Raw genomic sequence first — 26162 nt, 5'->3', positions numbered from 1 at the left:
GATTAGACTTGCGCCTCATCTCCTCAAAAATCTACATGTACAAAAATATTTCTAGCAACTCTTTTTGTGGTGACAAAAAACTGGAATTTGAGGAGATGTCCATCAACTGGGGAATGGCTGAATAAGTTGTGGGTCATGACTGTAATGGAACACTACGGCATTACAAGAAATGATGAGCAGGATGCTTTCAGAAAAACCTAAAAAGACTTTCATAAACTGATATAAATTGAAGTGAGCAGAACCAAGAGAACATTGTACACAGTAACAGCAATACTGTACAATGTTCAACTGTGAATAGATTAACTATTCTCAACAATACAATGAACTAAGACAACGCTGAAGGACTTAAGATGATAAATGCTATCTACCTCTAGCGAAAGAACTGATGGTGTCTGAATGAAGATCAAAACATACTTTTAAAAATTTTTCTTTTTCCCCTTTTTTTTGGTGGGGGGAGTCTGTTTCATAACATAATTGTTGTGAAATGTTTTGCATGACTGCACATGTATAACCAATATCAAATTGCTTGCCTTTTCAATGAGGGAGCAGGGGAGGGAAAGAGGGAGATAATGTGGAACTCAAAATTTTTAAAAAATGAACATTAAAAATTGTTTTTACATGTAATTGGAAAAATATAAAGTCTCAGGCTCCCCTCCCTCCCCTGAATTCTGAGAGGTGTGCGAGAACTCACCTATAGTAGGTCTGTGACAGCTGGTAAGACATGGGCACGAAGGGCAGGGCACGGCTTTTTTTGGGTCCCAGGGTGTGGTTCACACGACGGCGGTTCACAAGACTTCTCTTCTGACATTCTACAAAAGCTTTCACAAGGATGTGGTCCTTGTACTCTCGGTAGAGGCGGAAAGTCTATAACAAAGCACAGGCATGGGATTATGGAGGCTAATGTCACAATGGTCACAGAATCAGTCTCTTCCATTGACCAAAAGGCACAAAGAGGAGATCTCACTGAGCTCATCTTCAGGAACAAAAGTTCAAAGAGTCATGTGATTTAAGAGGAAGGCTAGGTCACTAACTCTGGACAAATGAAATTAAATATCATCAAACAGTATCCCTTCCCTCTGATTTCCAGAAAAATGATGTTTTGACCCTAACAGGTCATTCAAAGGAGAGTTTCCTCTCAGATCTTGAGGGGTACTATGCAGAGAGGGGGAGGGAGATGACTGCCCTTCTACTTGTTACATATCAAGAGTCAACCAAGCTATCTGTCCTACTTGAGGATCCAACTGCTGGTGAAGTTTATCACGGAACTTGGCAGCCAGCTAGGGCAGAGTTTGAGGAAAAAAACTAAAAGGGTGATGGAACTCAGTATTATCTCTATAAATCAATCTATAAAATTTTACTGATTCGTTCTCATGCACAAGACCCTGTTCTGGCCTTTACTTGATAATCATTTGAAATGGAAGGGGCAAAGGGCAAGAGAACGCTAGATCTAGAAGTCAGGCACAGAGGTTAAGTGACTTGTCCTAAGGCTACAAGGTCACACAGTGAGGAAGGAGTAAAGGAGAACTTGTCTCTTCCAATACACCAATGATTCCTAGAAGTATATCAGAAAGGATATGCTGTTTTCACCACTGTTATTTAACATATGTGGGAAAGATAAGACTTAGTGGGGAAATGACCACTGTTTTCAAACACCAGACAGGCTGTCAAATGGAAGAGGAATTGGACTTTTTTCATTTGACTTCAGAAGCCAGAACTAGGACAAACAGATAAAACTTATAAGACAACAGATTTTGGTTCAACCAGATGAAAAGCTTCCTATTAATTAGGGCTGTCCAGCAATGGAATGGTTGGCTGCTAGAAACTTTCTCCCACTGCAGGTCTCTGGATGATCATTTGTATCAGGGATTGTACAGACATGACTTCTGCATTAGGTAGAAAATAGATTGGATCAATGCGGTCAAGCCCAAATAGGATGTATCAAACAATGCAGTATTCACAAAGCCTACGGTAACTATAAATATGCTGATATGGTTATTAATCACGAAATATACCAGCCTCTCTGCATGGGAAATAAAGCTAGAACATTTATTCAAATACCTGAAAACTGAGTCCCAAAGCCAGAAAGTCAAAGCCACCACAGTAGTTATGAAGTTGGCACATGTAGTTAATGTAGTAAACGCCCACATTCTCAAGCCTTCAAAACAGAACAGGCTCCCTCAGGCAAAGATCCTCCTCTCACCACTCAGGGCAACTGCTCAGTGTCCATGAAGCCTGTTCCCAGAAGCTCCGGCCCCCCACAATTCCCGTCCCTGGCAGTCCTCAGCAGGAGTCCTTAGCAGAAATTCTGGCTGGCTCAAAAACAAAGGAGTTCAAGGCACCCCTGCCACTGCTGCGGCTGCTGGGCTTCCAATCACCACACACACTCTAGCTTGGCTTCTGCCTCCTCTTGCCCCACCTCTTCCTGCTACGTCAGCAAATTCAAGGGACATGGAAGATCTTTAAATCCCATACTTGTAACATAAGGCCACTAACCTATCTATAAACATTCTTGAGGAGCGTATATAGACAGTTTTAAAATGTAATGAATTTATCTTTTATTGTATTTTTATTCATTTTGAGGCCTCAGAAGTGTTGTAGGTTGCATGTGGCCACCTATGGAGTAGTTGACTTGAGATCCTTTCCCAGCTTCAAAATTTTATAAATGTTCCTATGAGGCCAAAACTATGAATGCCAGGATTTCTGGTAAGTATAATTACAGAGATGTGGATTGCTAGATTGAGACCTACCCATTGTACTTTGATCTTTCTCCTCTTTTGGCAAAACAGTCAGGTAGATAAACTTTTCCATAAAGCAATAGCTTATGATTGACACAGCAGTCTAACAGAGGCAATAATTCCTCAGTCCTGGAGTAATGATTAAAGGAGTTAGGAGTTGTTTCTTGGTCCAACTCATGATTAAATAATGAATACTGTTTGCAGTGTTCTCAACAAGTGGTCATCTAACCTCTATTTCAAGAACCAATCAATACCGTTTACTAGATGTCTACCTACTACATGCCAGGCACTGTGACAAGTGCTAGGAATAAAAGACAAAAATGAAACAACTCCTATCCTCAAGGAGCTTACATTCTTATTGGGGAGACAGGTGCTAGGAATAAAAGACAAAAATGAAACAGCTCCTATCCTCAAGGAGCTTACATTCTATTGGGGAGACTACATAAATTAGCACATACAAAATAAATACAAGTTAAATCTGGTGGAAGATGAAAGAATCATGAAAGGCTTTAGGTAGAAAGCAGAGTTTGAGCATGGTTTAAAGGAAACAAGGGATTATATAAGAGGCTGAAGTGAGGAGAGGTGAATATATTCAAAATATGAGGAATAGCTAGTGCAAAGATGGGGAGATAGGAGATGGGAATATTAATTTGGGAGGAACATCAAGATCACCAGTTTAGCTGAACCACAGAGTGAGAAAGAGAGTAATATATAAAAGTTGGAAAGGTAGTTTGGGGCTAGGCTGTAAAGGACTTTATAAGCCAAGCAGCCAATAAAGTTTATTCAGTGACATAAATAGACTGTCACTTTAGGAAAATCACTTTGACAATTAGTTTATGCAGGCTGTATTGAATAGGGTGGATACTTGAGGAAGGGGAAGCAATAAGCTGACTATTGCAATATTCCAGGTGAAAGGTGATGTAGGTCTAAACTAGTGTGCTGTCAGAGAGAAGACAGATATGAGAGATGGCAGAGGCTGAAATGGCAAGATTTGGCAACTGACTGGACATGTGAGGATAGAGAGTAGGAAATAAGTATAACACCAATGTAAAGAACCTGAGTTATTAGAAAGATGACTCTATAAATTTGTGTGGGGGATGGATTAGTGAGCAGGGACATTGGAGGCAGGCAGGACTACAGGAGGTGAGAGGTGATGAAGGTCTGACTTAGGTAGTGACTGTAGCAGTAGACTGATGTAGATACAAAAGATACTGTGGAGGTAGGAAAGATGTGATTCTACATGGATTTGATGGGGAAGGAAGGAGGACATGTTCCAACTCTGGGTGGCTGCTTCCCTCCTTTGAAGACAAAAAGAGGTATCTGATGAATAGTCTAGATAAAAATGATGGACAGACCTTAGCAAATGTCAGATGCCTAGAACTCTTACATTAGTTTATGGGCTCCATATTCTTCTTTCTATTCTACATCCTACTACATGCTCTTTGAGGTCAGGGCCTGGTTTTCACAATGTCTTAGTTTTCTCTAGTGCCTTGTCTACAGTAGGCACTTAAATACTTGCTCTATTGGACTGGATGGCTCTCTGGATTCCTCCCAACAAGGCAAAGAAAGACTCTGAGGACCAGCATTGCTCTAGCTCACCAAAGGGGAAAGCTGTCCAAAGTCACATACAAAGCAAACAATAATTCAGGACTCAACAATGGTCTCCTGGCCCTCGGTTCAGTACTGTTTTCATTATACCATGCTGCCTCAGACAGTATGGCTTACTGCTACCTCTCTGGAATGGGGGAACATGCCATGGCATTTAAGGAGGTATCTCCTATGTGGAAGAAAGTGTGCTTATTCACAAAAGAAGATGACACACACAGCTAAGAAACTTAAATTTTCAGGGGTCCCAGGCATAATGATAGAATTCAGAAGGAAGCAGACTGTATGTTACTTCTCTGCTCAAACTCCAGTGTTTTTCTATTGAAATCCAATTAATATTCTACCTCTTTCAAGAAATTCTTCCATGACCCTCTACCCTCAGTCCTTCTGATGGCCCCTGCCCCAAAACAAAGCATCTTTTACTTTTGGATTTCAGAGTGAATTTTAGTTCAATTTGTGGGGATTTCTGGTTGTTTTCTTCCCTCTCATTTTATCTGCCTAATGTAAATTCCATGAAGGCAGGGACAGCTGTCTTTTCCTAGCTCTGCACCTCCTTCACCACCTAGCACAGGGCTCTGCAAACAGTAAGTAACTAACAAGTATCTGTTGAATGAATGAATGGCCTTTGAATCAGCCACAATGGAACTGGAACTCAACCATTTTTCCTACTATTTCTGCTGGGCTCCTTCTTGTGGTCAAAGAAACGAATATTTCCCCTTTAATACCTGAGAATACTAAGAGCATTCATGCTGGCTTTAAATGAAAACCAAACAAAATTTTTGTTTTAAAATAAACCCTTTCCCCACCAAATTAAGCTCCTTGTCCCTCCCTCTTACCAAAGTAGTTTGTATGCGTAAAGTTAAACTAAGAGGCACTGGTCTTCAATGCTAAAACCAAATACAAAGGGAATCACGCCAGAGGGTCATGGGAGATGACTCCTTGCACATGAGAGGAAGCATGATGTGGGGGACAAAGCATTAGACTGGGAGTCAGAACACCTGGAACCAAGTTCTGCTCCATCACTTGCTAGTTATGTGATTTTGGGCAAATCGATTCACCTCTCTAGTGTCACCAGTTTCTTCATTTAGAAGACAGATACAATAAGTTCCCTATCTACCCCAAGAGCTCAATCTTTGACACACTGTAGATGGACAAAGCAAGTTAAGGTGCACCCACAGGCACCTGAGAAGCAGTGATGGATGTGAACAGGCTACAACATGTTACCAACGAAGAAGTGCTCAGGAGAAGAGAGCTTTGTAAGAAATGCCAACAGAGAGGCGTAACCATTAAAGGAGGGGAGCCGCTCCAACAGTGAGAGGGATGGGCAACTGACTGGCAGTCCATGTGCTCTACTGGTATCTATGCATGGTGAAGAGAGCCCCTGCTCAGGATTCCCTGCGTCATACAGGACGAGGAAGCAGGAACGAGCTCCTTCACCTAGTCATAAATAGCATTCAACAAGTAAGACAACATGTGCCCTCCTATCAACTTGTTAGACTTTGAGCGCCTAGGGCAGAGAAGTATGGGGACGGACACGATCAGACCTATGCTTTGGTCTGCTGTGTTAATGTTATATATGTCATACGGTATATTTAATTTATGTGGGGGATGGCTTATTAGAGAAGGGGGAGACTACAGACAGGCAGACCAATTAGGAGGATGAGGGCCTGACTGAGGTGGTAATTCTATCAGCAGAGAGAAGTGGATGCAGGCCATTTTTGTGGAAATAGCCACATGGATGAGATCACATATCAATCACTGTGTTTATCTCAAAGGGCTGTTGTAAGAAAAGCCACATATATTATTATCGTGGTGATTACTATTAGCATAAAGACAGTCAATCTAGAGTTTCCTCTGAGATGCAAGTGAATCTCAAAAGAATCCTCTGTGCACCTGAAGAGTCAACATTAGTACCTAGGGCCACCCTTGTCTCCACCTACAGCACTGACAAGAGGTACCATGATAGGTCTTGGAAGGAAGATGGGTTGGCTCAGGAATACAAGACTTTGGGATAAACAATTTAAGAAGCTGAGAGACAAGGAAATAGGGGAGGAGCTAGACAAGATGATTTACACTCCAGGGTATCCCAGAGATAACTTGGCTGCAGCATAGAGTAAAGGACCTGGGTCTGAATTACTCTTCTGTAACTTACTACCTGGGTGATCTTGGGCAAGTTGCTTTGCTTCTCTAGGTCTCAGTTTCCTCACCTGTAAAATAAGGGGGTTAAACCAGAAGATCCCTAAGGTCCTTCCAGCTCTAAATCCTATGACTTTCAAAATGTGGCAATTGCTTAAACGTATTATTTTTATTGTTTCCCTATAGTTCAAAGGGGATTTGGAGCTGGAAGGGACTCTAAAGAAGATACAACCCAAGCTCCTCGTTTGATAGATGAGAAAGCAGTAGAGGAACAATTTAAACCAAGGCTGTCTGAATTCAATGTTTTTTTCCCCTACTACACTATGATGCCATTTGCAGAAAGCTCTTAGAAAATGTCCAAAAGGCTGGTAACTGCTTCAGATGAAATGGGAGAAAAGATAAGATGCTACTTGTGCTGTTTGTCTGGGGAGAAGGGGAAGAGAAGGCAGGTGGGAGAAAGGGTATTGATTTCCAAGGAAAAGAGCAAAGACCTATGCATGGACACATGGGCGGACTGTGGCTCTCCGGGGACACGGGAAGGGCTGCATTTGGAGGCACTGGCCTCTCCAAATCTACTTTCCCTGAAAGCTGGTCTCTATTTAGATAAAAACAAACCTTTTTAAAAAAAGGGTAGTAAAATCTCTTAAGGGTTTTCTCTTAAAAAAAGGGTAGTAAAATCTCTTAAGGCTGTTCCTTCAATGCCATCTCCCCATCTCCCTCCTCGTAAAAAGCTCAATTTCCTGTCCTCAATGTTGCTGAAGTGCAGCCTGGCTGCCTGTATGGACCCTGACTCCTCTCAGATTCTATGGGCTAGAAAGTGATAAAGATATGAGCAGGGTAAATGGCAGCCTCTTCTGCAACGTTTGGAATCATCGGCAAACCCCACGCATGAGGAGAAACATCAATCTGATACTTACCTGAAATGACTGACATAACTTCATCTGATTATCAGAAAGGGCCAAAGTACTCTGGATTAGGTTCTGCAGTACCAGAAAGTGAATATCATCCACACTGAAAGAGAACAGGAAGGTGACAAGAAGGTCAAACCATGGAAACCCTCTGAATTCAATACTGATAGAAAAGAGTCGGCAAGCTCACAAAATTAGACATTCAAAGCAGAAAAAAATACTTCTTGTCATTGACTCTCCTTAGCTGGTTGTCCTTTGCAGACAGAAATGTTTTAAAGCTGTCAATCAGAGCAAGTCAGAAGATAATGCTGCCTTATCACACACCTAAAGTCAACTAATGTAGTGATTATATTAAAAAATAATTTAAAATAGCTTTTACTCTAAAGAGAAATGATTTTTATTAAGGCACATAATTTAAAATCTAAAATTGACATTAGCTTTAGAATGAAAAGTAGACATCATGCAGTTTTCCCATGGAGAAATCATGTGATAACAGTTCTAAGAGGTTTCTTTTTTCTAGCCCACCTTGATAATGGAGACCTACTGCAATTATAAAATCAGGGAACTTGAATGTTGGAAGGAAGCTCAAAGACCTGTATTTCGTAACCCACACTATGCAAAGAAGTGAAGTGCACATGCTTTTCACTATATGCCTACGTGGCTTTCAGGTGCTCCCAAGTCTAGGACCAGAAGTTGGTGGTTGGAGAATGAGACTATAAGGAGGAGGAAAAATGTCTTTTTTTGTTTGTTTATAGGTTTGAACCTTTGGCAACAAAAGTTTTGTGGGTCAACTTCACTTCCAAGGAAGAAAAGCAAAGATGTTGATAGAACTGTGGGATTTAGAGCTGGATGGGACCTTTTGAGATTATCTCATTTAATAGATGGGGAAACTGAGCCACAGAAAATGAAGTGAATCACCCAAGGTCACAGAGCCAGGAAGTGGCAGAGTTAGGACCCAGACCCAGGTCTTTGGACTCCAAATCCAAAGTTCCTTTCACCATGCCGCACTGCCTCTAATCAAGTAGACAATTTTAAGAAAGACAATGAGTAGCCTAATGACTGCAGGGATCACACCTGCCCACACTCACCTGTTAAGTTCATCTTCTTTCCTGCTTTGATCCTTTTCATCCCCGATTGCCAAAACTCTATACCTGAAGAAGAAATAGAAAACTCTTCAGTGCAGCAAGCAGGTTTTGAACTATTTGACTAATGACAGGAGGATACACTTAACCTAACAGCCCTTGACAGCCATCTGTAAGCCCTTTGCACCAACCCCAAACCTTGATGTTAAAAGTCAAAGGCAGGGAAGGGAATTAGAGACAATTTTGTGGATGAAAGCAAGAAAGGTGGATCTTATAGTACAAGGAATAAATTAGGTTATAAAGACAAATCCATAACTCTGGGGCCTGCGTGGTCATCTGAGTAATCCACTGTTGACTTTTTCACACAAATAACATTCCATATAGCTTCACTGGTCTAGTTCAGCTTTTCTTAGTTTGACTCCTTAGGACAGCCTGGACTGATTTATACTGTTCTTCATCTTGGCTCTAATAACTATGTTCTAGTTACACTACTCCCCCTTCCCGCACCCTCCTCTCCTAACTCCCCAGCCTCCAGGAGAAGCCCAGATGAATCAACATACTTTGACATCACATTTGATATGTTTAGACTGGTTTGGGACTCCAAGTAAGAGGTATTGTAAGATTCTTTTTAAAAATGTCGTGGCATGAATTAATTTTAATTTATTTTATGAATACTTTAGTGAAAAGATAAAGTCCTACCTGTAAATATTCTCTGGAATTTTGCCCATCCAACAGAAAACTTGGGTCACGGGATCACAGAGCTAGAAGTAACTTTAAAGGCATCTAATCCAATTTCTTCATTTTATAGAAAAAACTGAGGTCCAGAAATAATTTCTCCCAGGTTACATCAGATAACACTAGTCACTTATCATCAGTGTTGGAAAGTTGACAAGGAAGACTTTTCTTAAGTTGGGAACTAGATGAACCTTAACTTCCCACATTTTCCACTAGACCCGCCTTTTCCCCTTACTCTTCTGTACCATAATTCTTTGTGTGCTTGGAAATTCCCCTTGGGTAGACCATGGGCCATATCTATCTTTGTGTTTTTCCCAGTGTGTCTAGCATATAATAGGCATTTATTTAATAAATGTTTATTTAAATGAGATGAACTCTATGGAGTAAGACCAAACATATGACTAACTTGGCTTGAAACAATAAACAAAAATGTTTAAAGGAGGGACTTTAGAAATCAAACTGAAGGGACTTCCTTAATGAAAATGTAAAACAGAAAAATTATTTAAACTTGAGCCAAACATGGGAAATCTGATTTGATCAATGTAAAAGTTTGGAAGTGGAGGACTACTCAGGAACACAAGTAAGTGACAGGGGACACCGGAATCATAGGTTCCTATGCAACAGGAGTGGAAATGGAAGTGAAGCAGATCAAACCAGGAACCTAATAATAATAGTCCACCCTTCTCTGGTGTTGTAAGGCTGTTAATTTCCCCTAAAGACCTAAGGTAAGCAGAACAAGTATTGCATAACTCGGGCAGAGTGAGTGAAGAAGCCAGTCTGGGCCGGTTGCCCGTGGGAATAGGGAGGCAAAAGGCAACCATTAAATGAGACAGCATCACGATTTTCATACTACAGCTAGGCCAAGAGAGAAACAAGTGGGAGCCTCAGGCTGACTGCACTTCTTCCTTCACCTCATGGACCACACGAACAGTCCCGGAAATACTGTACCTGCTAAACAACTCCTGCAGCGTGTCTGGGATTTCGAGGTCAGGATTCCTCAGGGCAGAACTAAACTTCTCTTTAAGCCTCTCCACAAATTCTTTAAACTCTTCAGCACAAACCTTTTGACAGAAGAGAATGAAACATTAAAACCCTTCCCTTCCCTTCCCAAAAGAAGGTTACACTAATTCTCGTCCAGTCAGTTACCTCGTAAGACATGTTATCAGCCTGTCTCTAAAGGAAGTGGGCCTCTTTAGCCACCTCCTATACAGATGGCAGAGAGGTCAGGAGAGAGTACCTCTCTAGTGTGTACAGAAAAGAAAAAATAAGGGCTCTATCCTGGAATTATAACAAGTGTGAGTCAACTGAGGCTTTGTCCCTTTTCCAGGGTCTACCTCTACCCCACCCCCTTCAGGGCACCTGGGGTCACACCTCTGCCAAGCTACTACTGATTGTTCCCTTGCCCTCTCTCCTTCATCTTAATGTGCCCCAGGAACAAGACTGATTAGTCCTGGCTTTACTGATTCTGAAAGTCTTGCAATAGCCTATTGCCAAGAGGAAATCAGCAGCTTAAGTTTCTATGTACTTTTGTTGTTGCTTTTCAGTAGTGCCTGACTCTTCATGACCCCATTTGGGGTTTTCTTGGTAAAGATAGAGGAGTGATTTGCCATTTCCTTCTCTAGCTCATTTCACAGATGAAGAAACTGAGGCAAACTGGGTTCTGTAACTCACCCAGGGTTACACAGCTGCTAAGTGCCTGAGGCCAGATCTGAGCTCAGAAAAATGAGTCTTTCTGACTCCAGGTGTAGCACTCTATTCACTGTACCACCTAGTTGCCCAATGCACTTTAAGGTTTAATACAGTTCTTTCTCAACACAATCTGGAGAGACTAATAGCCTAAGTATTGTTATCCTCACTTTAGAATAGAGGCTGGGACATCTGAAGTGCCTCATTCAGGGCTGCCCAAATAATTAGTTTCAGAGTTGAGAAAGGAACTCTTATCTCCTGACTCCAAACTGGGTCAATAAACACTTTGTTTATTAATTCATGTCCAGTTAGCATTATGTTTAATCTTATTCAGTTCATTTCTACAAGCATTTATTAAATGTCTATGGTATGTAAAGCACTGTGCTGCAAGCACTGGGAAAAATACAAATCAGATGTGACACAAATCTTGCTCTTAAGGAGCTTATAGTCTACCCGAGGGGAACTGCCACGCACACACAGAACTATGGTACAAAAGAAAGTATGATGAGGGGAAAACGAAAAATGCGCAGAGTTTCTACTCTCTGGGTTCATCTAGCATCCAGTGTAGTAATTTAGCATTAGAAAACTGACCTTGTCAGCTGCCAACTCTAAGCTCTTTTCCTAACACCACAATGGGAAGAAATATCTATCTGACTAACTCGTCAGCTGCTTGTCCCCCATTTCCTTGTCTTCAGTCTAAGAGACCTATTGCCAGTAGGCATCCTTCCATCCTGATATGGTTCTGTGCACTTGAAGCACTGGGGGCCTTATAGAACTGCAGGGTTGAAAGGGACTTCTCAGAAAGCAAACTTTGTACCTTGTTCTTAAGCTCTCCAGAGATGTCTGACAGTTTGAAAAGAACCTGGACATGATCTCTAAAGAGCTGCTCTATTTCCTTTCCAATGCAGGCCTGAGGCATAAGTGCATTCAAAGTTCTAACCTCATTTAAAAAGTGACTATGGGAGCCAGTTGAGTAAAGTTCAAACTCAAGGAACTGGGAAGTAGATTTCCCAAATGGTCATGAAAAATCCCATGGCTGCCCGTCAAAGTCCAGCACTGGCGCTCAGTACCAAATAAGTAAGAGACTTCTTTTGTGGCCCAGAAATCACAGTTCTTGGTTTCAAGGCCTCATAGCAATCACACCATTCTTACCTCAGGGTCTTGATAGTTCTGTTTTCGATTTATAAAATCATCAACGAGAGCTTTATCTTGGTACACCTCTGCAAGGCAAACTCTGCATCAGGAGAAGATAAAGAAAATGATTTTGTGTATTTTAATGTCCCTTATGTTCTGAAATACCAGAGAACTGACTAGGGGTGCTTCAGTTATGGTTTTAACAACTGCACCAGAAGAGAAAAAAAGGGTGACAGATGTATTAATAATAGTCCTTTGAATTTCCAAAGTGCTTTCTATTATTTTCTCTATTCTGCAGATGAAGAAACTGAGACTACTCAGAGAGCTAGGAAGTATCAGAGGTTGGACTCAAATTCCTGATTTGGACTCAGAGATGCTGATGCCCCTATGGCATGATGCAGCTCATCTCCTGTGTGTTATCTTTTTCACAGAGCCCCCAACTTAAAAGTTCCAGTTCAAGGAAACAGAAAACTATCTGAACAGGAAAAGGATTGGTGTCCAATGTGTAATACCCCTTATATTTGACATGAATTAAGAGCCTTCTTTCTTTCAACACCCAGGTCATCTGACTGCTCTGTAGGAATGACTGGGCCAGTGGGACAGCTCTGAGTGTTTTAGAAGGTATCACAATTAGATGTTTTTGTTTTGGCTGGCTTAGAAGGTTGCAGAAGCATCATGGATTTACTAATAAAGTTCAGTGGGCTTTTAGGGCATTATACAGATTATACTTGGATGCCAATAAGCAGTGCCAGCCTTTATCCTCCAATTCTAGAACCAAGGAGAAGAAAGTCAAAATGCTTTGACTAAATTCACTCAGGATGGCACTTGGATTTCCAACTGTCTGGTCAATGTTCTACCTGATATTTTAAAAGTAGGAAGGAGCTTTCAGAAGGCTATCCCCCGAGTCTCCAAGGGATGTGCTGAAAAGATACGGAAGATGGAAGGAGAATGTGGCTAAGGCTGGGGGGATAGAGGCAAGGAGCCACCTGGAACGGTTGCTCTGGGAAAAGGAATCCTTTCTTTGCAGGGGTTGACAAATGGTGCCAGCATGGTTCTATTAGCCCATGGTCACCCAGCTACTAAGTGGTAGGAGTCAAACTCCAGGTCTTTTGACTCAAAGATCAGTGCTGCTGCCATTGTACCACATTCTATCTTGTAGCAAAAGCAATGTAGCCTGTGCTAATCTCCTAAATCTGCCACTCACTGGGCAAGTCATTAACCTCTCAAAGACTTAGTTTCCTCATCTGTAAAATGGGGAGACATGTCATAACAGATAGAGGCCTGGCTCTATCTTCAGGAAGACCCAGATTTGAGTCAATTTGATTCCTGTCCATCAGCCAAGAGGCCTACTGTATATCAGGCATTATGCCGGGTTTGAATCCTACTATTAACTAGCTGTGTAGCCACAGGCAAGTCATTTAAACTATTAGACTCCATGAAACTCTTTAAGACTATAGCTTATACACAATTTGCCAGTTTGCATCCATGGAGGGATTTTCCAAACTATGAATTTGCTATCTCAATGAAATCACAGGTACAGAATAAAATTTAGGTGTGTGCAGTCTATGTACACCTGTCCTACATATTATGCAGAAAGTTTTAGTACTGAGAGCTAGCATTATTAGAACTCCCTTAACCCCAGGGAAAAAAAATCTCTTCACAAATAGCTTACTTATAGTTCAGATAGGCTTGTGGATTTTTGACTATGTAGCGAGCTCTCCGCCCAACTGAATGGGATGTTTTATCCAATGACTCTTCGAAAGTGGCATGCAGAATATCCCGGACAACTTGCCATGGAACAAATGGGCCTTTCACCTAGATCAAGACAGAAGAATAAGGCTTCTCTAAGAAGAAATAAAACTCCTTTGTCTGGTAATCAACATCACCCCCCTCCCCATACATATACATCACCCTCTCCAGTCTTAGTTCATGTTACTCCTATACATGTATTTTATGTTCAAGGAAAACTAGACTATTTTTTGCTCCACAGATATATTTGCAATCACCATACCTCTTTGATCATGTCATTCCTTCTGCTTAGAACACTCTCTTCTTTTTTTTTTTTATTGAATTCCTCTCTATTTTTTAAAGCCCATCTCAAATGCGAACTCCTTCATTTCAATAATTCAATAAGCACTTACCAAGCACTTAAAATGCTGAAGGCACTAGTCTAGAACCTGGGAACACAAAGTCAAAACAACAAACAATCCTTATCCTCAAGGAGCTTACAAGGAGGGAGAAGGATGGAATAACAACATTTACACAGATAAGTGAATACAAGACAGATTGAGGAGGGAAAGAGCACTAATAATTAGGGGCCTCTGGAAAGGTTTTCCACAGGAGATAATGTTTGAGTTCAACCTTGAAGTAAGCTAAAGATTCTGTGAAATAAGGAGAGGAGAAAGTGGATGCCACATATGTGCAGGCCACAGCCCAGGCAAAGCCCAGAAGTAGGAGATGTAATGCTGAGTTAAGGAGCAGTAAGAAAGCCAGTTTGGTTGGAAGGTCAAGGATCTGAAGGAAGGGGAATAATGTGCAAAGTAGGCAGGAGCCTCCTCTGTCTCACATGCTGCATGGCTGTCCTTTTGACCCTCTACCTCAACCTACACCGGCCCTCCCACAGACACAGGAGCAGCCTTTAAGGGCCTTCTTTCTTGGACCTCCCATGATATTCTCTTTTATGCTTCTCTAATATAGTTACTGTGAGAAATTGTGTTAATAGAGCTGATTTAGTGAAACAGAATGATAAATACTTTATGGAGCCTCTTTCCTTAAAGCACATTTTACAATGACTACCACTTGAGTTTACTTACAACTGTTTCATGGGGCATCACACAATCCTTATCCTTGCATCATCACTGTAAATGAGGCAGAATTGGAAATATACTGGATGCAGCACCAATTCATTTATTTTAAAACCGTTTACCAAATACCCACATATGCAAGGTACTCCTGTTGGTTAGTGGTAAGGATATAAAAATTAAGCTAGAACTCCAGACCTGAGGGTTATAGATAATGATTTAGAAGTGGAAGGGACCTTTGAAGCTATCTAACCTACCTTCTCCCCCCTCCCCCACCATTTTACAGGAAACACAGACTTAGAAGGTTAAGGGATGCATCCAAGAGGCAGTGAGGGGCAGGATAGTGATATGAACCTAGGCTCTATGACCCCAGAGCCAATATTTTTTCCATTATACTAAGTCCTATACTTGGATTTAAAAAGAAAAATCAGTTAAAGTACAAGGTCGGGGAAACACAGTTAATGAGTAGCTCATGTGGAAAAGACTTGGGGTTTTTAAGAGCACTGTGAACTCCATGAGTCAAGAGTGAAACGTGGAACCAAAAGAGAAGATAAGATGTTAGTGGACATTAAGAAAGGCCTGTGCTGAAGGCTGTAGAGGGAAGCACTCTAGGGTGCTCTGCTCTGGACAGACCCCATCTGGAGTACCTCAGTTAGCTTAGCTGGGGCAGCCCACATAGCAAGGATGCTGGTGAGTTCATCTGGAGAGTGCCCAGGAGAAGGGAAACAGAAGGATGAAGGGTCTTGAGATACTGCTGCCTAGCTCCTGTGTTACTCTGCAAGTGTTACTGTGATGCTGTGAAGTGGCCCTCCTACTCAAGAGAACTGACAGAGACATCCTGTGGTCCAGACACAGAATGGAGGAGAGAGACCCAGGAAGGCTCAGTTCTTCTTTATGCACAAGGAAGTGGTCTAGTGAATGTCTGAGGAACATGAAAAGAGTATCACTCCTTAGTGCCTTGGAGCCAAAGCAGAGGTCCTCAGACTGTGGTGCACAGGCTCAAAATGGTTGGCACAGTTCTTCTCCAGTGGATGTTCCAAAGGATGAGGCAAATCTCCTACTGGAGATCTGATTTCTCAGTAAAAATCTAAAAACTAAACATTCAAAAGACATCACTGTGATAAATTGTTGGTGTTTTATATTCCCTACCCAGGTTTGCACAGAATTGGAGCTCAGCAAATGTCTGGACTGAGTTGAATATCTGTAAAGCTCAAGTGAGAGTACAGGGGAGGGAGGCCCCAGGGGGCCAGACACAACACTTAAGTAGTCCATGGGCCACAAATACAACAGTGGGGCAAACTACAGGGAGAGGGCAGGATGGGAGCAAAAGCATGCTCAGGGGTGCCTGGGTAAGAAGCACTTACATGTTTGTCAAATGAATGAATGAAATGGACATAGCAAAGAAAGACTGCAGCAGCTGACTGATACCTTTGTGTTTAGAACATTACTGGCAATTCGGCAAAGCATCAGCAACCCATCTTCCTGCATGGTCCAGGTCACGCGCAGACGTGTCATCCGCTGCAGGGCACTTTGGTCAGCCTCATCATGGTAGCGCATTTTTTTGCTTTTCTCTTCCGACTTCTCTCCTAAATACCAGAGGAAGAAATATGCTGACTTAGTTTCTTCTAACAAACTATCATGCTTATATTTCACAGTTCCAGGCTTATACCTGGAAAAGACCTTAGAAATGATTTTGTCCAACTCCCTCATTTTACAGCTGAAGAAACCTCACTGTAGATTTCACAGCCATTACCTTGGGTAGGTGCAGAGTGCTCCCCCTTCCCCGCCTGCCTTAGTGTCTGGACTGTAGGTGGCAGGTGATGCTTCTGAATTACAGAAAGCGGATGTTACCTGGCATTACCAGTTTCAAAAAGTTCTTTTCCCAGGGTTTTTTGTTTTGTTTTACAAATTACAACTATTTTAATACTCGGGGGGGGGGGCGGGGAGAAGAAAAAAGTAGGGTGAGAGAACGTGAATCCAAATCCATAGTATTGAACCTTCCTAATCAATTATAAAGCTAGATCTTGATAGGCCCCACTATACTAACCTGCCCAAACACCTCCACAATGGTTTATCCAAAGGGTAATAATTCAACTCTTGCAATTCCATTGTGAATGATATCAGTAAAAAGAATCTAGTGCCCTGGCTTCCCTAACCCTACCATATATGGATGAAAAATTTAGATCTCTTTGGATCCATTTTCAAATAAAAATCTAGATTTTCCTTAAAATTTAAATAGCTATGGGGATGCTAGGTGGTGCAGTGAATAGAGCACTGGCCCTGGAGTCAGGAGCACCTGAGTTCAAATCTGGCGTCATGTGACCTTAGGCAAGTCACTTACCCCCCAATTGCCCTGCCTTCCCACCCTCCTATAAAAAAATTTTAAAGAGCTATACCAGCTAAATCTTTATGGAAAAATCTGGGCTACTTCTTTGAAATAAAACAATCTAAAAAAATTAAACATGCCTCCTTTCATCTCAAACTGCTTTTCCCTGTAAAAGACATCTGATGCGCAGTGTTAAGATGAAAATCCAAAGAGCAATGTACTTGAGTTCCTGATTCAAGTCTGAAAGAGTCGTGGAACCCTGCCCTGCAGGTTTTAATTACCTTGCCTGCTCTTTGAAAGAAGTTTCAAAACAGAAAACGATGTCAAATTTTGACTTAATTGGTGTACATATAGAGATGAAAAGAGAAAACAGAAAAGAAACTCAAATTTTTGCAAGGTGAGTATATTTAGACAAGAATTTGCAAGAAGAAACATAATCAGAAGCTTAAATTAGGACAGTAAACTAGACATACTGAGGGAATGACTGATCTTTAAAAGAAAAAGATAAAGAAAGCTAGAAAAAGGTATAAGGAAATGCAAGGATCCTTGCTCATCCCCAGTCTGACTAAGAAAATGAAATGGCAATGACAAAACCTAAGTATCTCAAATGAAGGGAGAGAACAGAGAATGGCAGAAGACAAATTTAAGACCTGTTTGGTATGTAATTTCATGGGTGATATAGTGAAATCAAGAAACTAGAGTAGCAACAGAAAAGGGAAATGAAAGTGCAAGTGATCAATCACCTTTCTTCCTTCTCTTAACCTTCTTGCCAGGCTCCTTTTTGAGTCTTTTCCGTTTCTGGCTTTTGCCGCCCCTCACCCTCTTGTTTCTGTCTTGTGTCATTTCTTTGCCGATCTCAAACTGCTCTTCCTTCTCAGCAGGGAGTTCTGAGGGGGCTTTTGCATCTCCCAAAATATTTATCCTGTTATCTAGAAATGATTAAAAGAGAAATATTACCACAAACATTAGTTTCAAGACAACCTCTAAACATGCCTAACTCCTTTCCAAATTAAACTGGAAGACTTTTTGCTGAAGAACTGAAGCTACCACTGAGACGCAGAGTGATACTTACTTCCAGCACTTAGTGGTAGAGAGCGTTTGGATAAAAACGTCTGAAGCCTCACTGTAAGGCCATTTTCTGAAACTGTATTCTCCTAAAAGACAAGTATGTGTAAGTATCAAGAAATTTCTAGGCATCTTGGGCAATAAATTCACCAACATTCACAACAGCCTTTAATGAAGTCCAGGCCACAAGACAGAAGACAGAAAGGCAGGAAGGAGAGGAGTGAAGGGCAGAGTATGGGCTATGACAGGGATAGGAGGAAGAGACAAGGGAGACTATGGAAGTCCCTAGAGGTATCTGGTTTTCTCAATTGCTGGCTAGGACCTGAGGTTCCCTGTGTCTCCCTGGGTTGTACTGAGCTAGTTATGGGTTTAATAACTTATACTTGATGCTGAAATAATTGTCTTTCCTGGAATCTAAGTTACTCCACATTTTCTGGGCAATAATGGAAAGCAGTCTAGGGCTGACCCAACTCTTCAGTGATCTATGATTTCACTGGTGTTGGGCTCCTGTCTACCTCTATGGATAGAGATCATGTGCCAGATGTTTAATTGAACTAGATGACCTTGGGTTTTGCCTTCAGTTCTGTCAGCAGCAGTCAGGGACACAAGACAATGACAAGGACTGTTCACACCTACAGGGAGCTCTGTCCACAGGAGAGAGCAAGAATGTACAAGGTGTTCAGTGATGGCTCAGGTAGACTGCTGATGATTCTGAGACTGTCAATTATGTTAGTGTGTATCCACAGGCAGATCGAACAGTCTCAGACTAAATGTGCTGAAGAGACCCAAGGTGGGATCTGGGAAATCTGAGTCCTGATTAGTGTGCAGATTTTTGTTGCTCTGTGAGGGTGGGAGTGAGTGATTCTGAAAGCTCCACTAACCATGTCTCTCTAGGCTGATAGCAATGGCAAAGTAGAAAATAAAGTCATCAACTGGGAAAATGCCAAGTATGAATGAGCTGTCTACCAGGCTCGAGATGGTCCTTTCCCCTTAGAGATCACACCAGAGTAACCCAAACTGATAAGAGCATCCTAGGACCCTAGAATTCACCTGACACACTGAACTAAATATCTGCTTCTGATTTAACTCGTTTTGCTTATGTAGAAATTTTCATGAGAGAAAAAGTTCTAATGTAAATTATCAGTAATGCCATTTTAAGATCACAGACTTGGAGCTGGAAGGGACATAAAAGGTCACCTTGTCCAACTCCTTCTTTTATAGATGAAGAAGCAGGAGCCAGAGGAGGGTTAGTGATTTGTCTAAAAGCACACAGGTAGTGAGGAGTCAGCATTCAAAACCAATGTTCTTGCATATATGAACTGTAGAACAAAATCACCAGCTGATTCCATCATGCTGAGTCAGCTCAAACACTCACCTTTCTGGTCTTGTTAATGATGTAGCTGGTCCAAATCCAATTACGCTTTAAGTGTGCATAGAAGCTGGAATCCAGACCCGCAGCCCCTAATCCATCACCAGGTATAGAGCCATCATCCAGAACCTCACGGCTCCCACTAAGGAACGGAAAAATGAAGGCTCTCAGATCCTCCATGGTAAAACAGACATGAAAATGGCTAGGTGACTCTATTTGCTCTTAGCATGTGAATGCTTGAAGGCCCTGAGAGTGGGTGGGGGGGGGTGTTCCATATACAGATATGGATGGCAATTTCTCTGTGACTTACTAAGATAATCTTCAAGAACTTTGGTTTTTGTTAAGTCATTTAGTCGCGTCCAGTTCTTGATGACCCCACTTTTTATGGGATTTTCTTGGAAACATACTGGGGTGGTTTGTCATTTCCTTCTTTAGAGTCTCCATTTTACTGAGACAAACAGAGAGGTTAAATGACTTGCCCAGGGTCATACTGCTAGTAAGTGTCTGAGGCTGGATTTCAATTCAAGTCCTCCTGACCCCAGGCTCAGCACTCTATTCGCTATACGATCTAGCTGCCCAGAGTTGCTGGGGTTTTAAATATTATTACCTTGTTTGTAGCCACCCTGATGATGAGACTGTCCAATTTGGTCAAGTTAGTTCTCAGATCCCAGGAAGACCCCCATGACCAGGCCGTTACAGACTGGGAGAACCTGCCAGAATTTACACTCTTCTAATATAGCCTCAGGAATACACAGCACACTGTAAGGTGGCCCTGGAGTCAAGGAGCATTTGTATGCAATATAAATAAAAAGCACATTGTACACTTTTGTCCTAGTTAATTTCTCAGTCTCCTGCGAGTTTCACACCCAGTATGATGTTGACTCCTTTGCTAGTTTTGGAATGTAGAAATTTCAGTTTTCTATCTCCCTGAAAACTGGCAGCCAAGTAGAAATAGGAGGTATGAAAGTCCACTGGCAAGATGTGTGAGGGTGGAGGTATACTCCTTTGCAGGACTAAAAAAATGGGAGAAAACTACAAAAGAGAAAAAGATAGGACTCTTCCTAGAATGGCAATGACAAGAATGGTGATAGCTGACAAGCATAAGGACTTAAGGTTTGCCAAGGGTTTTACATACATGATGACCTTATCTGATCCTGGATTAAGGCAATTGCCAAAGATATTTTTATCCTATTACAGAAGAGACACAAATGAAATGAATTATGAGAGTTTAAGACTTGCCCCTGATCACACAACTTGTAAACAGAAGGTGCATTTTTTGAACTATTTTTCCTGATGAAGTATCCAATTAAATACTGACCCATTTACTAGATGAGAAACCTGTATTGTAAGGTGAATTCTCATTAAAGTTTCTTGGCATATCTAATGCCATGAAAATCAACAATACTACCGTTTATAGATGCTTACATCCTGGCGTGAGGGAAAGCTTTTCGTTTCTTCATTCTTCTAAATGCCTTTCAGCAGTGCTGTGAGAAGGCTGAGGCAAAATGTAGACACACTCCTACCCTTATCCTCTCTGGATTTGGTACAAATGTAATTTTAAGGGGTCTGAGTCACGATATGGTTCATAAAAGGATAATTAACCCAAACTTGAGGATAACCTAAATATTCCCAGGGATGACTTCTCACTGTATATATGTCTCTCTAGATTTATTAGGTGTGGAAAGAGGCCATGGAAACATTCCCAGGGATGAAACAGGTAATCCAAGCCAGAGGTTGCCATGCTCTGTCATGGAAAGGAAGAGAAAATGGTATAATATGAAGTCTAGGGCATTCCAGCATAGGAAGTGACAGTCCAAGGGCAAACAGAGTTGGCAGTAAAGTGTCAAGGGGGAACTCGGTGTTAGCTGATACTGACTCTCAATGAGAGGAAAGTTGTGACGGTCCAGAGTGGTGCCTCATTTAACAGACCCCAGTAAATGAGACTTGGCTTGAGCTGTGCATAGCCCTATGTTGAAGGATAGTACAAACAGAACCTCCAATATTACAAGTTGGAATCCTCTCCTTATAAACAACACCTAGAGACCATATGATTTTGGGTAGGTAGGAAAAAGTTTGGGGATGACTGTAGCTGCCTGCTGTGTTGCAAACATGCAGATGATCTCCTCTCATAAGCCCTAGCTGAGCCCCTCTCCCTTCCTGCTCATCTTCACTGGTCTTTCTTGCTAGAGGGAAGCAGGCAGGCAATGAATTTTCCCTGATTACCTTGGTATGTACAAGTCTGAATTCATTATCTTTTCAACAGCATTCTGCCTTTCAAAGGCTTCTATCCACAGGCATAATAAGGTGGAGGGAGACAAGCAAAGTTTGCAAATCCTCTTTCTCCACAGCTAACAATGCACAAATTATTGATCTAAAGCAGAATAACTTACTTTAAGTGTGGTGTAGTAGTAACAACACTAGATTTATAGCTAAATGAATTGGAGTCATATTTTGGCTTACTGTACTTGTTACCTTGAACAAGCCCCTTCTATACTCTGGACCTCAACCCGAAAAAGTGGGAAACTGGAAGAGATGATTGTCCAAGGTCTTTTCAAGTTCTAAGTCCTGGCTACAGAGTGAACTGGAGAGGAGAAAAAGCTTCCTAGAACACTGAAGCACTAAGTGCATCAGGCTACATAATAAGGATGGGGGACTAGGCATAATGGAAAGGCCCATGTACATGTCTGCATTATGCCAGTTGTGGGATGGTGGGCAAGCCACTCTCCATCTCCCTGGGCTTCAACTCTCTCATCTATAAAATAGGAATAAGAATATTTATACACCCTCCAGAGAGAGAATTTTAGAGAGAAGTACTTCGTAAACCTTAAGTGCCATGTGAATGGCCCTGTTACTATGAGAGAAGCCACAGTGTCTTTAAACGCTCACCCCAAGAGCAGCTCATACTCCTACAGGACTTCACAACAATCCTGTGAGGGTGGCAGTGCAAGTGTTTCTTTTTGGAAACTTCCTTTTTGCTATTATGACCATTTCCTTAAATGAAGGACAGAAAAAGATGTCTGCATAGGACTATGTGAATCTCTACTGTATCCAGTTTGTTTTTTAAAAACTATCCATTAAATTTAACATGGTGGATCCAACTTAGCTGTGCTTGCTGTATCTCCTTTTCAACTTCCTTATGCTCTCCTCTGCATATTTTTTGAACTTTGAACTTTATTTTTAGTATAATTTTAAAATAAAGTTAGAGAACTAGCTTTGGGCCTGCCCTGACTTGTGCTAGATGTGACCCTGGGTTCTAAGACTATATATAAGATGGAGAGATGGGGTGGAACTACACCAGTAGGGAGGGCTCCCTCCCCAGTCTCCTATGCCAGTGAAATTCCAGGCCTAGTTCCCTCTATCCCTCTTAATTTTTTTTTTTTACTAGTGCAAGTATTCTTATTCCCATTTTGCAGATGAGATTAAGTGACTTGCCAACAGTTCCATATGTGAGACAGGACACAAACCCAGGCTCTTCTGACTCACTCCAAGCCACCTGTGCCCTGACATATCACACTGTGTTGGGGCCTGTGCAGAAACTTGCAAAATCTTTTGGGTACATGTATAGTCTGCCCACAGCAAAGGGGTGAATGACCAGAAGGCCAACATACGAGATGTACTCCAGCATCGCACACTTGCGCTCCAAATTGTGCTTGTCTATTGCACTCTCCTGCTCCATGTCAGTCTCCATACTGCCAGGCTCACTGCTGGGATCCTGAGCACTGCTTTTCTTGACGCGGGGGTAGCGAACCACTCCTAGGAAACCAAGTAATTCTCATGGCATTAAGAACATCCTCTTCCTGTCACCAAAGAATGGTTATAGAATGCTGCCAGGACAAAATTAAGGACAACAAAGCAGAAGAACCACATCTTCCAATAGCCTTAACTGCACCAACATTTTCTGGGGAGGGTGACAGAGGGGGTAGTCCAAGTACACAGAATTCTCAGGTTGGAAACTCTCTTTAGCAGTGCAGACTGGCAACCCATCTCTAACTTTTAGTCTTAGAAAGCTTCCCAGGACACTGAAACATTAAGTAATGGTCACAAAGCCAGTATATGATAAGAGGCAAGATTCGAATGTGGGTCTTCTTCACTCCAAGGTCAAATGGTAGATCTAAAATCAGTAGAAATGATTTCTAAGGAGATTTGTAAAAAGTACCGTTTATACCAGGAAAGGGAGGAGGCTATTCTACTTCAGATCATAAATTTATTTCAGCATTAAAGGTTAAAGGGTTCAATGGAACAACATGAATGGGGACTCTATGCAGGTACCACTGCAAGAAGAAATGGCCAGAAGACAGAAGGGCAGGAAGGAGAGGAGTGAAGGGCAGAGTATGGGCTATGACGGGGGTAGGAGGAAGAGACAAGGGAGGCTACGGAAGTCCCTAGAGGTAGCTGGTTCTTTCAATTGCTGGCTAGGACCTGAGGTTCCCCGTGTCTCCCTGGGTTGTGCTGAGCTAGTTATGGGTTTAATAACTTATACTTGATGCTGAAATAATTGTCTTTCCTGGAATCTAAGTTACTCCACATTTTCTGGGCAATAATGGAAAGCAGTCTAGGGCTGACCCAACTCTTCAGTGATCTATGATTTCACTGGTGTTGGGCTCCTGTCTACCTCTATGGATAGAAATCACGTGCCCTTACACACTCTGATAGTTAGTTGAATCAGGAGTTATTTAGGTAACAGGCATACAGCTGGGCTTGTATTTGACATCTTTTCAATTTGGAAAACTCTGATGGAATTTGTGTTCAGTTGGCATAGACTTTGAGAACCGAGGGTCCTCTCTGTGCTACAATATAGTATCAGAGGACATTAGTGACAACATAATACAATCATAAGACAACTAGATTACAGTCTAGCACAGCACTGCATACATGGTATGTAAGTACTTAATAAAAGCTGATGAATAAAGCAAGTCTCTAAGATTTCTGGGATAAAAGAAATTAAAGAGAAGCCTTACTCTTGGTGCATATGTTATCTCCCTATTTCTATTAAAGGTGCTATCATTCTTTTAGTCATATAGTTTCAGAACCTAACAGTCACCCTTGACTCTTTTTCTGGAACTATAGCAAATGTTCTGTTATGTGGATACTTGACATGGTTGAAAACATTCTGATAATCTTTGCTGAGAAAAATTTGAAACTATAAAGAATATTCCAGGTCATAAAATGCTGTAGTAGTTGGTCAATCAGCAGTTTTTATTTTATCCTAGGGGCAACTAGAAGGTTCTACAGTTTTTTGAGCCATAAAAGAGATATGGTCTCCCCTATCCTTTACGAAGATCCACTGGGATGAACAATGTATTGATTTGTTTTGCTTAACTACATTTACCTGTTGCAAGGGTTGGTTCTATTGGATGGGGCTGGAGGAGGAATGTCAGCAGAAAATGACAGTGATATTAAAAAGAGGCATCAATAAAACAATAAACAAACATTTTAAAAAGGACTATCAACTTGGCAAATGTGAGGAAGATGGCCTGGAGAGGGGAAAAAATTGAGGCAGGGGACCAATTTAAGAGGTTATTGCAACAGCACAGGCAAGAGTGATGGCAACTACCAACGAGGGTGGTTGTAATACGAGTGGAAAGAAGGGGATGGATGTGGGCATATTGTGGGGGCCAAACTGACAGGACTAGTCAACTGATTGGATATGGGGAGTAAGGGAGAATGAAGAGCCCCAAACTCCTAGGTTGTGGACTTGGGTGACTGGAAGATGGTTGTCAATGGAAATAGGGAAATTTTAAACACACATATGAGTAATACTACTCTTTCTGTTCTACTCCTTGCTTTAAGAGGCAATGTGGTATGGTGAAAAGAATTTATTAGTCCTAGAGTCAAAAGACTGAGGGACTGAGTTCCAGCATGGACATTTATGAGTTGTATGGCTCACTGTAAACATCCTTCTTGGCCTATCTCCTCATCTCTAAAATGGAGAGAATGCCTGAACTACTTCGGAAGGGCAGGGTAAGGAAAGGACTTTGTATATGGTAAAACAGCTCTACAACAGTTATTTTTATGTATGTCTAAGAGGTAAAGAATTTTAGTTCTTGTTCTAAACACAAGTGGAATAAAGATGCCTAGCTACGTTCTTAGAGAGGAAATAAGGAAGAATAAACATGAGAAGGGATAATAGAGTGGGAAGAGAGCTGGATCATGTCAAGGAGACTTGGCCTCTACTTATGGTTCTGCTATTAACTGCCTAAGTGACTTTGGGCAAGTCACTGTTGTTACGTCTCAGCTGCTGAGTCTGTAAAATGAGGGCTTGGATGAGATGGCTTCTTTCTAGTTCTAATCAATACACTGAAGGAAAAGTAATGAGATCTGGCAAAGAAACTGTACCTAGTGGAGTATTGAGGCAGACACACTGTAAATCAAACCAATAGTTTTCCACATCTTGCAACGTGTCCAGAATGTACAGACGCCTTTCATAGGGTCGGCTGCTTTGGGCCAGATTATAATGTGGGTCACAGATGGTGGTATCAATTATCACCGCATTCTTCTTTAAATATATGAACACCTATAAGAAAATTGAGCACACACAGATGTGAGCAGTGAATTTGGTTTCTGGCTATGCCACCACTGC

At 41.6% G+C, this 26162-nt stretch overlaps 1 protein-coding gene across 1 annotated transcript in view; it reads right to left on the bottom strand.

Annotated features, from left to right (window-relative positions):
- The window catches only part of GTF3C1 (general transcription factor IIIC subunit 1), a 119763-nt gene that overhangs the window by 17590 nt on the left and 76011 nt on the right, over nt 1-26162 (bottom strand). Inside the window, exons 19-30 of the mRNA XM_069064139.1 lie at nt 25919-26096; nt 23191-23335; nt 19589-19724; nt 18221-18302; nt 17892-18077; nt 16251-16408; nt 13694-13836; nt 12040-12121; nt 10150-10262; nt 8473-8535; nt 7394-7487; nt 692-864 (exon numbers count right to left, since the gene is read on the bottom strand). Coding sequence (XP_068920240.1) covers nt 692-864; nt 7394-7487; nt 8473-8535; nt 10150-10262; nt 12040-12121; nt 13694-13836; nt 16251-16408; nt 17892-18077; nt 18221-18302; nt 19589-19724; nt 23191-23335; nt 25919-26096 — 1553 coding nt within the window. The remainder of the gene's footprint in view (nt 1-691; nt 865-7393; nt 7488-8472; nt 8536-10149; nt 10263-12039; nt 12122-13693; nt 13837-16250; nt 16409-17891; nt 18078-18220; nt 18303-19588; nt 19725-23190; nt 23336-25918; nt 26097-26162) is intronic.

Source organism: Petaurus breviceps, unplaced genomic scaffold (genome assembly GCF_028583685.1).
Source record: "Petaurus breviceps papuanus isolate PSGF00001 unplaced genomic scaffold, PetGlider_PUasm1.0 138, whole genome shotgun sequence".
In the NCBI taxonomy this organism is placed as follows: domain Eukaryota; kingdom Metazoa; phylum Chordata; class Mammalia; order Diprotodontia; family Petauridae; genus Petaurus; species Petaurus breviceps.
The sequence above is the reverse complement of the archived record's forward strand: the minus strand, read 5'-3'. Positions and strand labels throughout refer to the sequence as shown.